Source organism: Anopheles merus, chromosome 2L, assembly GCF_017562075.2.
Source record: "Anopheles merus strain MAF chromosome 2L, AmerM5.1, whole genome shotgun sequence".
NCBI classification, from domain to species: Eukaryota; Metazoa; Arthropoda; class Insecta; order Diptera; family Culicidae; genus Anopheles; species Anopheles merus.
The window spans coordinates 50,086,005-50,098,973 of record NC_054083.1 but is presented as its reverse complement, the minus strand read 5'-3'; the positions used below and the strand labels follow the sequence as shown (position 1 = coordinate 50,098,973).

Below are 12,969 nucleotides of genomic sequence, written 5' to 3'. Positions count from 1 at the left end.
GGAGCTCCAACCAACACCCGACACGGTGAACCTGCCAGCAGCAGCACGTCGTCCTCCTTCCGGACCAATTATATTAGCATTAATTGATGTTATGCTGTCGCTCACTACCGCCCGTCCCCCCCCCCGACACCGAGCCCCTCGCACCAGCTGTCGCTCACATTGCGAGCGTTGTGCTTTAAAGGTGTCGAGCCGGGAGCGAAGCTAATTTGAATTTCCGAAATAATAACATCAGTCTGCTGTGCAGCGAGACCAGCACCTGAAGCAGTGGAAGGAAGCGATGAAGAAGGATGATTCTCTCTTCTGCGTTAATTTTACCGCTATATCCTTGTTTTTTTCCGTTCCGTTTTCAGTACAGCATCGACAATATTTTAAAGCGCTTGGGTAGGATGTCCTTGCGCGTCCGCCTGTGTTTCGATCTAATCATCTATCGGTATCTCCGATGGGATCCGAACCCATCTGTGTGTGTGTGTGTGTGTGCATGGCATAATCCTTTCAGCGAGTTAATAGTCCGTGTCCTTCTACCCGACGTGGACCGCGCTCGTCGTTTCCGCGTAACGATCAGCTGTGTGGCTCGATTCGCTCGAAACGCTTCATTGCACCCACCAACATGATGATGATGATGATGGCGCCGATCCTAAAACGATGATAAGCCAAGTTACTATGTATATTGATTGTTCAATCGCGGAACGCCAACCCACTCTCTCTCTCTCTCTCTCTTGAGTCCTTTTTTCCCCGCTCCAATGTTCTCAGGAATTCGGTGTGTGCGTGGGAAAACAAGGCCCAGGGATCGAAAATCCGCATCCGTTGTCGTGGCTTTTGTTCAACACACATAAAAGCCAATCTCATCAATACAAAACAGTGGCGCGTTCGCGGTCAAACTTTACAATCCCCCCAAAAAAACACACACAGGCCGATCCTCTTCTGACGAACAGGTTCTTAACGTCAGCCGGCCTTCATCATCCTCCCTCATCATCATCATCTCAAAGCCTTGATGTCGGTTTGGACGGTAACTTCTCCTCGTCTCGTTTCGACTCTTCCCGTAATGAATATTTCATTTGATTTTGATGCATATTTCCTTCCACTTTGCGTCCACTTATCGATGGCCGTCCGTCCGTCGAATGGAAAATTATCGTTCCAACACAAACTGTGACTCCCCTTCTCTTCCACTTTGGGCACTTTTGTGCGCTCTTTTATCTTCCCCGTTCCCAGACCGGGATAGAGGGATGCCGATGTAAAGGATTGCGGAATTCGGCCGGATCAGTCTCTACCGTCATTATAGTGGAGTGCCGAGGCACACACACCAAAACAACTGAACTGGAATAGAAAAATCTAATCTTTTATCCTCATTGTGGGCATTTTTTAAAGGCATTTTCCCCCTCAAATTCTGCGAATTCCCTTAAATTTCTAAGTAGTACTGTAAGTTCACTAAGCTTCTTAGAATGGCATTCCAGTTGCATGCACTATCCCGCACTCCGAAGCAATGAATCTCCTCCAACAGCATCCCGGAGATGTTCCCGGAATGATGGGAAGCCATAATTAAAATTTATTCAGCGATCTTTTCCGCAAAGCAAACGGAAAGGGAAAGCAGCTGCATAACTCGTTCCTTTCGTTGGCCTTGCGCGGCCCCGGATTCAGCCGAGCTAATCGTTTGAAGCATTTGAATAATTAAATATTCATTCTACACTCCCAAAACCATCTTCTTCGCGTATCCGGTCGTGCATTATCGTGCAGCAGCAGCAGCAAGCCCGTTAATAGAGTAGCGTTCAATTTCGCCGCACGTATGGGAAGGGTGGGTTAAAGCTCACTTTTCATTACTCTTTCTTTTTCACCAAAAAGCGTTAGTGGAAAAAAATACCAAAAATAGGGAAAACCGTTTTGTAAGCTCAAAGCACAAGCCAAACGAGCTAAAAGGAAAGCTCTAGGAATTAACTGTGCACTCTCTGTGCGTGTGTGTGTGTGTGTGTTTTTTTTCCTGGGTAAAAGTGCATTCCACGCTTACAAAAAGGGCGGGCAGTAACAGCTATGTAACCACTGGAGGAAAATGCCACCGCTGGTGCTGCTGCTGCTACTGCTACTTCTGCTTCGGATTGCCCGTTCTGTTCCGCATCGCAATTATTCTTCTTCAAGTGCCCTCGAGGATTATACCCTTGGACGGGTAAAACGCGCGAACCGAGCACTACTACTGCACAAGCTTTCGAGCGGCGGCGACGGTGACGCGTGTAGTTAGTTTTGTTTGTTTGTTTCGCAGAGCAAGACACCGCCGCAGCTCCGTTTAATTTGCGTACTCTTTTGCTGTTTTGTTTTGTTTCTCAGCTTATAGCCACGAGCGTTTTTTTCCCTCCATTAGCGGGGAGCATTGATTTTGTAAATGTAGAAGAAGAAAATTGCTGCAAATAGAACAGAAGAAAAAGGAGCTGCATTAAGGAGGAATTGTTTAAAAGAGGGTAGGTAGGGTAGATAGAAGATAATTTCTCAAAAAAGCATAAAACGGAAGGTGAACTTCAAACTGTTTTCTTATGCAGAATTGTCCTCCCAGTCGCAATTCTGACGACAATGCTCTTTCGTTTTTTTTTTTATTATTATTTTTAGTGATGGCGATTTTTAGTTTCTAAAGTGTTCCACTTACTCTCTCTCTCTCTCTCGCTACGATTACAGTCTCCTACACTTTCAGACAGTCTGACTAACGGGATTTGCGTTCAAAATTATGCTTGAAATACTAATGATTGATCACGCGCGAGGCAAGCAGCTAAACAACGAAAAACGTTCCTTGTTCCCTATAGGCGTTTGTTTTTGATTTGTACTGAAAAATTCTATTAACCGAATGTTTTCCTCCATTTGTTTGTTGCATTTTCAATGTACGTACGTATGTGATGATGATTGGCTTAAAAGAACATTCTAGTGTGATCAAAACGAACCATTTTCTTAATTTGGAATGAATTGGTTTTCGAAACGACTGTTTGTTTCCCTCCTTTCTATGAAGCATTTGGACCCTCTCTCTCTCTTTCTCCAAACATTCAACTCTCTTCCTTCTATTGGTTAGCTTCTATCATAAGGCAGCTGGTGGTGGGTTCTATTCTAAATTGAATTTGCAATTTGGTTCATTAGTAATTGGATGTACACACTCTTCTTACTAAAGACTAGAGCTTAAGCTATGGTAGTTTGATTTTTCTCCCCTGCTAACGATTTTCTTACCCTCTAAATATCAAAACAAAAAAGGCATTAGTACAATAAACAGTTTTTAGTACAATAGGCAACGCACGAACAAAACTAAAAAAAAAACGAAAGCGCCTATACTGAATACAACAATACCTCTAATTAAGTAATGAAATTGCTGACGGACACAAAATGGTAGGAAATGAAGAACAAGAACAGAACAAATAAAAGACGATTTCAGAGCACTATTAATTGAGAGAAAAAAATACCTTTGGTTAGGGAAAAACTAATAGAAACTAAATGGAAACACTTAGAAGTTCATTAGTTGAAAACAGTTAAAGGTTAAAGGTCAGTAAAACTCGTTTCCACTCGCTATTCGAAAGGAAGAATGGCGTGGAAATGGCGTTTCTAAGACAAACACGGAAGTGTAACAGTTAGAGTGGAACAAGAAGCAATAAGCAATGTGTTAAATTGTAATATATGAGTGCAGCTATCGCTGCTGGATTAAGTTTTTGGTGTTGTACAAAGTGTAATTAAACAATATCGCAATCATAAAAAAATAAACAAACGCTTTCCCTTTTGTTTCACCTAAACTAAAGCTATTCTTTACGATACAAAACTCAAACGGGAGAACGGTGTGTTCTAAACTTTAATCAATGGTATAATTTCTCCCCTTCCAAGCGTGTAGCTTAAAGAGGATGTAATTGTAAAAAAGGACGTAAGAATTATTCACTAACTAGAAACAATCAAACAAAACTATGTACAAATCAACACACGGACGTGGACACACAAACACACTAAAAACAGCGTTCATCCTCCCCTTCACGGAGAAATAAATATGGTAAAACAATTGCAAAAGTATTGCCGCCCCACGCTTCCTTCCTGCGTTTCTAGCAATTAGCTGCATTTCTAGCTTCCCTTTCCCTTTCCTTTCGTACAACCGTCGATTACACCTTATCACCGTGCACCCGGAACCGGTACAGGCAGGTGTAGTGTATGTTGCCGTGGTTCGATTCAATGCGCAGCTCGACAATCTGCAACGGCTGGACCCAGTCCTTATTCGCCACCGGGAAGTACTGGACGCTGCTGCCCATCTGGTCCAGATACTCGTAGCTGCCTAGCGGGACAGGTTCGGGATCGTTCAGTGCCCTCAGGCCCTATTTTCGGTTGCGAGGAAAAGACACAAAAATAATTATTAAATAAATGATACACTAAATTCGAGTACGCACTACACGGCATGCAAGCGTTTAGTAACGGCAGACGGTCGACGAAAGCTTCACAAATTATGGAACAACGTTTTTGAAAATTTGGAATCATGCAATCTTCTTCGGCAAAGAAACAACTCTAAACCAAGCGCACAACACTACCGAAACATCGATTCGAATATCGAAACACACTAGTAAAAACCTACCCAAACAGTGAAGTGCTTCGGGGCTGAGCTAATTGATCCGTTCGATACAAGCAGTTTGGAAATGTGCTCCAGCGTGAAGCCAGTCACGATTATCTCGGTATTTAATTGTATGACTAGAAATAGAAGAGAAGAAATGAGCAAAAGGTGGAAGAGCGATTGGATAGGGGAAAGTGTGAAATGAATTTTTGAGAAATAATGCGTGACAAATTAGGAAAATTTTAATAAGAAAACAAGACGTGAATGAGAACGAAAGAGCCACAACAAACAAACAAAAACAAAACAAAAACATAAAAATAGAAAGAACAAAAGCAAAATAAGATAGAAAGATGAAACAATGAAACGGAACATAAAAAAGGGAAACAAACAATGAACTAACACAATTATCGACCTGTACACGCTAAATCAAAAGGAACTAATAGCTGTGAGTATAATAGACATTCTCCGCCAACTCACCCAGATAGCCGGGGAAACCTTGGAACGCCCAGCACTGGCCCGGTTCCATCGTAGGCGAAATGACCGTGCGCGGCGTGTTCGATGAGTACGGGATCGGGATGATGCCGAATATGCGAAACTCGGCCGAGTTGGCCTGATAGCTTTCTGTGCAGCGTGTCGACAGCACCTGTCCGCCGGCCGATTCGAGCGCATAGTCCACCCGGCCCGTCTTGTCCGCATCGTACACGATCAGCGCATCACGCACGATACGCTTCACATCGTCCTCGGTCAGATTGGACGAGGTGGAGGAGCGGGCTGGATCCGGATCATCCGGTCCTCCAGCGGAAGATGCTTTACTCTCTGAGGTAGTAGTAGTAGAAGTAGTAACAGTGCTATGGCTGGCAGCGAGTTCCGCTTCCCGTGCCATCATTTCTTCCCTCAAGCGAACCATCATCTCGGCCCGTATCTGTTCACCTATCTCCAGCATTAATCGGCCCGCCGATCGATCGATTTCCTCCCGAACGTCCACATTCACCTTCGCCTGAATCTCCTCCAGCCGCTGCTCGAGATGTTCACGCGCTACGAACAGTCCGTTTATCCACGCGCGCAGATCTCCGTCGGCAATGTCCTGCTTTACGTTGAGTCCCAAAATTGTGATAATATTCTCGCGTATCACCTTATTCACACCTTCGTACCGTTCCTCTCTGTGCGCATTTAATCGACCGTCAATATCGGCCAGCAGTTTCTGGTAAAGCTCGTTGCTCTCCAATCGGTACGCTTTTAGCTGCTGCTCGAGCTGCTTGTGGTTTTGCTTCACCAGCTGCAGGCGTTCTTCCCACTGCGCGCTGCTGCTCAGCAGCTGCTCGCTAAAGTGGGCCTTAATATCGTTCAGCTCTTTGCGCAAATCGTCCACCAGGGCTTCGCGCTGACGCTGTTCGACAGTGGCACGATCTTGCGCCTCTGCCACACTGCTGGCTACGATGCGCTGATCGATTAGTGCGCTCAGCTTGTCGGAGGAGAGTATACGCGCTAAAATATCTTCCAGCTGCGATCCACTGATGACGGCGTAGTGATGGTTGTGCACCGTCGTCATGTGCTGCTCGACTAGACGCTGGATCTCGGTAAGGTATTCGCTCGACAGCACAACTTTACCACCTTCCGGGGTATCATTTGAATCTGCTTTCTTTGACGCCTCTTCAAACAACTGAGGATATGACGCTTGCAGCATCTGTCGTACCCTTTCCACCACCGCATCAACATCGCTGTCCGTTAAATGATAATTATACGATTTTAAGCTTTCCTCAATAACCTGCGCTACATGTACGGTAATTTCTGGAGTAATTGCTTCCCTTTGAGGCGGTTCAGCCGCCTTCCGCAGCCGCTCCGATTCATCCACCTTGGAGGCAAACTTTTGTTCCATCATGCCATCAATGTACGCATCGATATGGCGCATCAGCTCTTCAAACTCCTCCTTGCTAAGCGTACGCTGAAGGGTGTTGCGGATTGTTTCACGGGAGGTGCTATCGCTTCTGCCTCCCGTCCACGACCATGGCCACGAGAAGGTGATGCTGGTCGAGAGCCAACCGAAGGGTAGAGATAATGCGGATAAGAACGATGACGCTGATAGAATCTTTTCACGGAAGTTTGCATTCCTTTCGTTGACGTATCGGTAAAGCGATTCCATATCCAGCTCCGAGTGTTTAATGTTTGATGGAAGGATGTGGGACAGTGAGGAGAGTGCGAGCGTGGCACGGGACGATGCGGGCAGAACGATCGTTTGATCCTCGTCCGCTAATAGGTAGGCTGGAATGAGAGTAAATAGTTCGTTAGATACCGTTTAATTGAAGATTTTTTTTATTTTAGATACAGAGAGGTGTAGGAGAAGTGGAATAGGAGTTTTAGAAAAGATGGATGTCGCCCTCTAGAGCCTTCTCACGTTCATTCGAGCCTAATTGTTATTCAATAGTCAACATTAATTATCCCAAAAACAACCAGCATGACCGCAAAAACATCAAAAACACCTACAAACGTTCTCTTATTAAACTCCACATTTAAAATTATTCATCACCCATAAATTAGATACAAATTGAGAAGGATAGAGGACGGACATTCATCGCGTAACAAATACAAATGAAAAAAAAAAGAAAGAAACAGTACAAATACTTTCTAAAAACAGAACAAAACAAATAAGTGAAAAAGGAAAGTGCAAAAAGAATACAAACAGACAAACAAATAAGGAAATGCTAATGCTTACCTGTCCATTGTGTTATAACTTCCCTGTTGTCCTTTTGTTTTTACTCAAACTTTCTTTGCTAAACTCTGCTAAATGAAGTAACACGAAAACGGCTTTTTGTTTGTTTGTTAAACTCTGGACAGACAGGGAAAAAAGTTCCGTCCGTAAGAAGCTCTTTATTTTAACATTACTACAGCTGTACTTTCTATCCGTTCCGTGGTGAAGGATTATAATTAATTGACGTGCATCTTAAACAATGGCCTAATATTCATGGACAAACAAAGCATTGTTTAGAAGAAAAAAATACACTAACTAGATTCGACAAAGAAAAACAAAAAAAAGTGCACTGCAGTGCTTTATTCCTGTGGGGTGATTTTTTACGTATCCTGTTCCTCTATCCATTCTCTTACGTGAGAAAATATGGGGTTTAAGTGCGTTTGGACTTTCCATTTCTTGTTGATTTATACTTTCCCCAATATACTTTAATTAAAACGGCAAAAATGATATTGTGTTTGCAGTAATACAATAAAACGATATCTAATCGCATTTCAAAAAACAAGAACAATACTTATAAAAAGAGAGATAATGCTTCATCTGCTTGAGTCGTGGCGTGATGATGAAGAATTCGGGATTACTCTATTTTGCTCGCATTAAAACAGTATGGCATACGTGTGGTGTATAGGGTGGATATGTCGAAGCTACTGGCCCTAATTCGCTTGTAAACCGTACATTTATCCTTAAATAATTAAGCCAAGAAAAAACAAAGCATTAAATGGCAAAAACAAATACGAAACATGAGAGAGAGAAAAAGAAATGCAACTACACGACCTAACACACGACCACTGTTGTTTTAGGCACTTGGTTCTTCTGCGGCCCCGCCTTCTCCCCACAGCTCGCGCACCGCATCGACCGAATTCTGAGACACAAGCTTCAGCTGATCGAAATAGGTTCCGGTCAGATCGGACAAATCGGTCCACCGGTCGCCCACGTACTGCTTCACCGACTCGACGTCGGGAAGCGGCACGCTCGGCAGTTCCGGCAGTTCCGGAAGGCTCGGAAGGCTCGGAAGGCTCGGAAGGCTTGGAAGATTCGGAAGCTTCAGTTCCGGTAGGTCTGGGAATTCAGACGGAAGGCTTGCGCGAATCGCATCCAACGCGGAAGGATCTAGATAGAGAAGCGTACCTGTATAGAGAGGAGGGGGGGATTTGTACGAGGGAGATGTGTGTGTGTGTGTGTGTGTGTGTGTGTAAGAAAAGAAGGGCAAGGGGGAGGACGACAGAAAGAATTTGGTTAGAAAAATTACTTGACAAACAAATTACAGCTTTCATCCAAATCAATGAGACAAATTGATGAATTATCAAAAAATCGAATCAAATGTGTGCAACACAATCAAACTCGTATGATTAACAGCATTCAAGACTAGTGCAAAGTTGTAGTCATGTTATTTGCTGGATGAGCCGGACACTTTTCAAAGAAAAAAGGAACCTTTTTCAATCGAACTTACCTCCAATCAGCAAAAATGGCAACAGAACCAACAGGAAAAGCAAAAACCGACGCTTCCTTTGGCCAATTTTCTGCTGTTCCGCGTTAGCGGCCGACGTCTGCAGCAACCAGGCGTCCAGAAACAGCACGGAAGAGATCAGCAAATAGATGCGTTTGAATACGTTAACGAAGAATGACGTCACAAAACCGTACACACGACTGAAGAAGCCTAAAACGAAGAAAGAAACAGTAAGCATTTCCGCTTCGAAAAGCTTCAATCTCCCTCTCTGCCAACACGTACCTCGCTCGTCCTCGATCCTCGTGTAGTACAGCTGCTGCTCGTCCTGCCGGCGGAACACGCTGCGCACGGAATCGACGCACGTGAAGAAGAACGTTACGATCGACAGGAAGAACCGGCTCACGATCGAGCGCTGCTCGATCGTTACCCGCTGCTGCCGATGGACGCCGATGCTCTTGCCGCTCTGCATCAGCTCATCCGTCTCGTCGTGCGAGTCGTACGGGTTCGACCGCACCAGCCGGGAGCGTGCCGAGGTGTAGCGCTCGCGTATGAACGCTTCCTGCTCGGGATTGCGCTGGATCATCGTCTGCACCCGCTCGGCGTGCTTGTTCAGGCTGGGGCGCGACATGTTCGGCATGGCCACGAGCCCGGGCGCTACCTCGCGCCGATGCGGCGACAGCTCCGAGTACGTGTAGTCCGTCTTCGGGTACTTGTTCCAGTACTCGCCCGCCTCCAGGTACTCCTTGTAAGCGGCGTGCTGCTGCAGCTCCTCCGGCGTCAGGATCACCTTCGCCGGGGCCATCTTTTGGGCGGCATTCTTGGGCGTGCTGGTGCGGATAACTGCGGCCGCCGTCGCGGCGGCACCGACCAGTTTACCGCTACGGGTAGTGGTACTGGCCGCACTGTTACTGCTGCTGCTGGTGGTGGTTGTAGTTGTTGTTGTGCTCATCTGAGACTTCTGAGCACTGGCGGGTTCTTTCTTTGGCGGTGAAGTCGAAAGGGCTTCCTTGCCGGCACTTCCACTGCTTGTCTGTGTGACTGTCTGCGTCTTGGTTACCTTCTCCTTACCACCGTCCAGCACGACCGTGGTCTGTTCCGTGCTGGTCGTTGTGGTGGTGGTAGTAGTGACGGACGATTGCGTCAGCTGGCCCATCGATTTGGCGAGCTGTGCATTGGCGGCCACCGCCGTTGCCGCCTGGCGGGCTCGGTCCGGCGATACATCCTCGGATGAGTAGTCGGATGTGACGACGCGCGTTTTACGCACCGGTGTGGAGCGTCCTTGACTGGCGGCGACAACGGGTGATGGTGCTGCCTCCTCCTCGATCATACCGACCGTGGGCGCTTTGCGTACCTTTCGCCCAGGGGACGTTTCCGAACCGTTCAACTCACGGTCGGAGCTGACGCGCAGGTTCATCGTGCCGGGAGTTTTCGAGCGCGACCGCCGCCGCGTCTCTATTACATCGCCAATGTTCTGTGGTTGAGACATGATCGCGCACTGGTTGTTCTTCTATTTCACAACTATTCTCCGGGAGAGGTTTTGGGAAGGTTTCTGTTTCTTGCTCTAACTCTACCTGTCCTTCAGTTTCATCTGAAAAGGAAGATAAAAAGAAGAAACCATAAAGATAAGCTCATAAGTGACCTTTTGCGAGCACGCATAAAAGCATAGATAAATAATTCAACACAACACGTATGATCACGTTGGTACGGTTTGCTCACAGTAGCCCATGGCTGCCTTAACAACCCAAGCACGCACACACCTACACAAATGATTTGATGTGGTAGGAGGCGCATATATGCTTCGATCATCCTACACGACTACGATCTAAGAAGGCGTGTTTCCGCTTCACACCGCTGTTCGCCTGCAAACAAGAAATACTAGAATATTGACATTGAAATCCGATAACCGACGAGCGCTTTCGGTGGTTTCCAAACGTGTGGATCTCGCACCATACCATCCCGCCGCACAGTCCGCCAAAACACAATCGCCACACCAAAGCAGGCGATGTGTAATTAACACTTCACATGCGTTGCCCTCAACCATTCATGCCTTTGGATGCCGTTTGGAGGGGCGTTTAATGTAAACAATTGTACCTTGTTTCGATTACATATGCTGCTGCTGGTGCTACAGCAAGCAGCCCTTCCATTAAATAATTTAATAACAATTTGATTTAAAAACCATCAAAAAAATGAAATAATTTTCCAACCCAATGGCCAAACAATTTGATCCGAAAAAATAATGCCCTGAAGAATGCGATCATATGATGGCCGCATGCAACAAACACGGTTGGTGGTTGGTCTGCTTTTAAAAATCCCTCTTTACTTTCCGCTTCGTTTGCCACAAACACTACCCCCTCTTCTTAAGAGCGGCCGATTTTATGCGAATTAAAATACAGCTGCAGTTTAAAGGGAATGGCTTCTCTACATGGCTTCTCTCTCTCTTTCAAACCACAAACGGCAGCGGCGTGCAGCAGCATAGCATCATCATCATCATCCATTCTTAACTTTATTCTCAATTCTTACGCCTCAACACACTCACACACACGCACACATTATACGTAAGCGAAAGAGAGAAGGAAGAAGCAAATGAAAAAATCGGTTAAAAATAGGTACCCCGTAAACAAGTGCGTCACCATCGATCGGTACACCCATAACGCGCCCTAACCGTCGGTCGCCGCCTATTCTTCTCTGTGTCTCTCGGGCGGTGTAGAGAAACAGCATAGAAACCGGGACGAAAACTTCTTCTTCCACTTCTTCCACAACCGGCCGTTGTGGCTCGATCGCGGGTGACGATTGCTTTCATTTTTAAAAACCCCGCCGTTGGTCGCGCGCGCTCGCCATATAGCAGCGCCGGTACTGGCGGTTGGAAGAGGTTTTTGAATTTTTGATTATTCGCTCGCGTTCTCTACACACATATACACAACGTGCTGCCCCACCCTATCTGCTATCGGTTTCTTCAGACCGTGGCGAAGATCGCAACTGCGAAGAAGTGGAAAGGCCGGATTAGGGCGTTCGAAGAAGCGGGCAATTCTTGGCTGCATGAGAGGGGAAATATTAAAGCATAGCGAATTGAACGATGCGTCTGTGGTGGTTATCTTGCGGGGGCTAAAACGATGATAAAACACTGTGTGTGCGTGCTCTTGAAATTTAGAAACGAAGCGCGTATCAATCATCATTCGAGCTCGCTCCGGGGTGCGTGCGTGTTTGCCGCCGACCAATCACACAGCTGCGCTCAATCGTCGCGTGTTTCAACAATCTATGCTCGGCTTGGATCAGCAGCAGACACTTCAGAAACATTCGGAGGCTTGCAATCAAAGTAGCATGTATCAGATTGCCGCCAGCAAACCGCGCGCTTGGTGTTAAATTGGAAGACATCAAGAGCTTGGAGTGTGGTTAAAAATAAACAAACTCAATTGACCCCCTTCATCCGCACCATGCACGCATCCCGGAAAGATCACTTTCTATTCGGTAAAGCCTGCCCCCGGGGGGAGCCTTCTGGGGGCTCTCTCCATTTCCGCGTGGTGGGTAATTTCCACCGCGAAGCCAAGGAGAAAAGCAAGCCATGCAATAGAAACAAAACCATAACGAAGCAGTCAGCGGCGACGGCGGTAGCACCCCAATATGCAGGGGACGCGCTCGCTGACGGTACGCGTCATCCCGCACACACACAGACCGACCGACCGCGCTCGGTAAAACAATCACGATTTCACTGGAAACCAATCACTAAAACAATACTCCTCCATTGTACGTACCTGCAGTAGTGTTTAGGCAACACTTTTTCACTATTTCTACCGCCTGGGGAAGTATTTTTACGGGAGAAATTAGTCCATCTTTCTGCTACCCGAACAGGACGCACACAGTGACCGAACAGAACTGTCGCGCTCGCTGCGGATGGGATCGGTTCGTTCTCGGAGCGGCCGTGTCGACGGAGATGGAGATAGAGCGAGAGCCCATCACCATCAAGAGTTGCAGGGTTCGTTGGACCGGTTTGTGGTCGGTTGGGGATGCGGCACAATAAAGATTCAAACAAATTCAACTAATATTTACGAAATGAAAATCGTTCTTAATAAATTACATATTGAAAGACTTGGGTAGGAGAAATTTACCCGAATTTAATCAAAGCTTTACAGTTGCTCAATCAATTTCTTATTTTATTTCAAATTTATCAATTCATTGCCTTAAAGACAGTTCGTAGCTCTGTTTTGTTACGTATTGCTTTCTTCACAATGTGAACCTTTTTCT

The 12,969-nt window shown here is 46.2% G+C and overlaps 1 protein-coding gene across 1 annotated transcript; it reads right to left on the bottom strand.

Moving 5' to 3' along the window:
* Positions 1–2,579: 2,579 nt before the first annotated feature.
* Positions 2,580–12,620, bottom strand: LOC121591721. The gene is made up of 6 exons (XM_041912575.1): positions 12,480–12,620; positions 9,013–10,318; positions 8,734–8,940; positions 5,018–6,799; positions 4,565–4,677; positions 2,580–4,310 (listed from the first exon to the last, which is right to left on the bottom strand). Exons 2-6 carry the CDS (start codon positions 10,214–10,216, stop codon positions 4,101–4,103), a joined length of 3,516 nt encoding a protein of 1,171 aa, XP_041768509.1. The 5' UTR covers positions 10,217–10,318; positions 12,480–12,620; the 3' UTR covers positions 2,580–4,100.
* Between the last annotated feature and the right edge of the window lie 349 nt (positions 12,621–12,969).

What these genes read in the sequence shown, in the direction of transcription:
- LOC121591721 (XM_041912575.1), bottom strand. Translation starts at nt 10,216, where the DNA reads ATGTCTCAACCACAGAACATTGGCGATGTAATAGAGACGCGGCGGCGG. An exon ending in GAGGATCGAGGACGAGCGAG is followed by an intron (nt 8,941 to 9,012) that starts GTACGTGTTGGC and finishes TCTTCGTTTTAG; the next exon opens with GCTTCTTCAGTCGTGTGTAC. An exon ending in CGAAGCACTTCACTGTTTGG is followed by an intron (nt 4,311 to 4,564) that starts GTAGGTTTTTAC and finishes AACCGAAAATAG; the next exon opens with GGCCTGAGGGCACTGAACGA.